General features: G+C 58.1%; 1 protein-coding gene across 1 annotated transcript; it reads left to right on the top strand.

Annotated features, from left to right (window-relative positions):
* Nucleotides 1-6: 6 nt before the first annotated feature.
* Nucleotides 7-1,666, top strand: OSGEP (O-sialoglycoprotein endopeptidase; the record flags this gene model as incomplete). Its single annotated transcript, XM_057389441.1, has 6 exons — nt 7-104; nt 225-303; nt 571-636; nt 1,046-1,136; nt 1,410-1,485; nt 1,570-1,666. Coding segments are annotated over 6 exons (507 nt in total), but the record flags the coding sequence as incomplete, so codon positions are not given.
* Nucleotides 1,667-1,671: the final 5 nt, after the last annotated feature.

The raw sequence follows: 1,671 nt of genomic DNA, 5'->3' as shown, positions 1-1,671 counted from the left end.
CCTGGCCACGCCCACCCAGCCACACCCACCCTGACCCTGCCCCTTTTCCCACAGATCCCCAACGCCCCCAGTCCCGGCTACAATGTGGAGCAGCTGGCCAAGAGGTGACCCCAAAACACCCCAGAAATTACCCCAAAACCCTTCTGGATCCCCAAAACTCTCCGGAACCTCTCAGAATTCCCAAAATTCTCTAACTGCCTCAAAATTTCCTCGTGGGATCGCAGGGGCTGCCGGCTGATCCCRCTGCCCTACGTGGTCAAGGGACTCGACGTGTCCTTCTCAGGGCTCCTGTCACACCTCCAGGTACCCCAAAACGTTGGAAGGGACCCCAAAACACATGGGGAGGGTTATTGGGATTCCAGAAATCCTACAAAAAGACCACACAAGTCCCAGGAATGCCCCCAAAATCCAGGGGGTGACACCCGGCTGTTTGGAATATCTGKTCTACCCTGTCAAGTCAATGCAGTGGCTGCAAGGGCCACCCCAAAGTCCCCCTGGGGGGTTTAGAAAGCTCAGATGGAACCCAAGACAAGTGGGGGACCCCAAAACCGCCTTTTTGTTGCTCCGCAGGCRGTGACCCCCAAATTGTTGGAGTCAGGGGAGGCAACTCAGGAGGATTTGTGCTTCTCCCTGCAGGTGGAAGGGCCACAAGCTTGGATTTGGGGGGGTTGAGTGGGGTTTGAGGGGATTAATTGGGGCTTGGGGTTTCATTAAAGGGGTTTGGGGGAGGATATTTGGGGGTATGGCGACTCATTTGGGACCGTTTGTGGGATTTTGGGATATCAAGCATGGGCATTTTGGGGAGGGTTTAAGGGRATTTGGGGAGTAATTAGGAGAATTAGGGGTGTTTTAATGCAGTTTTGGGGATGTTTGGGGTGGTTGGGCTGGGGGTCTTGTCAAAGGTGTTCTGAGGGGTTTGAGGCCTATTAATGACTATTTCGGGGCAATTTGGGGTCTGGGAATGGGGGTTTGGGAGCCACAAGGAGCCTTTTGGGTGGAATTTAGGATCTYGCAGAATTTTGTGACTTGTTGGGATTTTGGGCAGGAGACAGCGTTTGCGATGCTGGCTGAGGTGACSGAGCGGGCGCTGGCGCTGACCCGGGCGAGGCACCTGCTGCTCGTGGGGGGCGTGGCCTGTGAGTTGGGTGGGGCTCTCACCTGGGGGTGGGCGTGGTCACCCCTGGAGGGGGCGGGGATCTCTTGGGACCCCAATTATGGGAGCCACTTTTACACTGGAGAGAGCCACACATTGGAGGGAGACACAGGTTGTCACATGTGGAAGGGGTGTGGCTGTACGGGGAGATGCAGCGGCAAATGGGGGGGTCCAGCTCCGATAAAAAGGGGGGAGCCCTGTTCACGGGGCAGGGTGGAGCCAGGTGCTGTGTGCCAGGACACACCTGTGTGCCCAGGTAACCACCGGCTCCAGGAGATGCTGCAGACCATGTGCCGGGCCCGGGGCGCCGAGCTGTGCCCCACGGATGACAGGTGAGGGCTGGGCACACCTGGGGGGACACAGGGCCTGCGTGTGGGACACACCTGGCACCTCCCACCCGTGATTTTTGTCCCCAGGTACTGCATCGACAATGGCGCCATGATCGCCCAGGCCGGATGGGAGATGCTGAGGGTGGGGCAGGTGACAGAGCTCAGCCAATCAGGGATCACTCAGAGGTC

The sequence above is a fragment of the Malurus melanocephalus genome, unplaced genomic scaffold, assembly GCF_030028575.1.
Source record: "Malurus melanocephalus ecotype Western Australia unplaced genomic scaffold, MMel_1.1 scaffold_5954, whole genome shotgun sequence".
Classification (NCBI taxonomy): domain Eukaryota; kingdom Metazoa; phylum Chordata; class Aves; order Passeriformes; family Maluridae; genus Malurus; species Malurus melanocephalus.
Note: the sequence above shows the minus strand (reverse complement) of the source record. Positions and strands in the feature narration are given on the sequence as shown.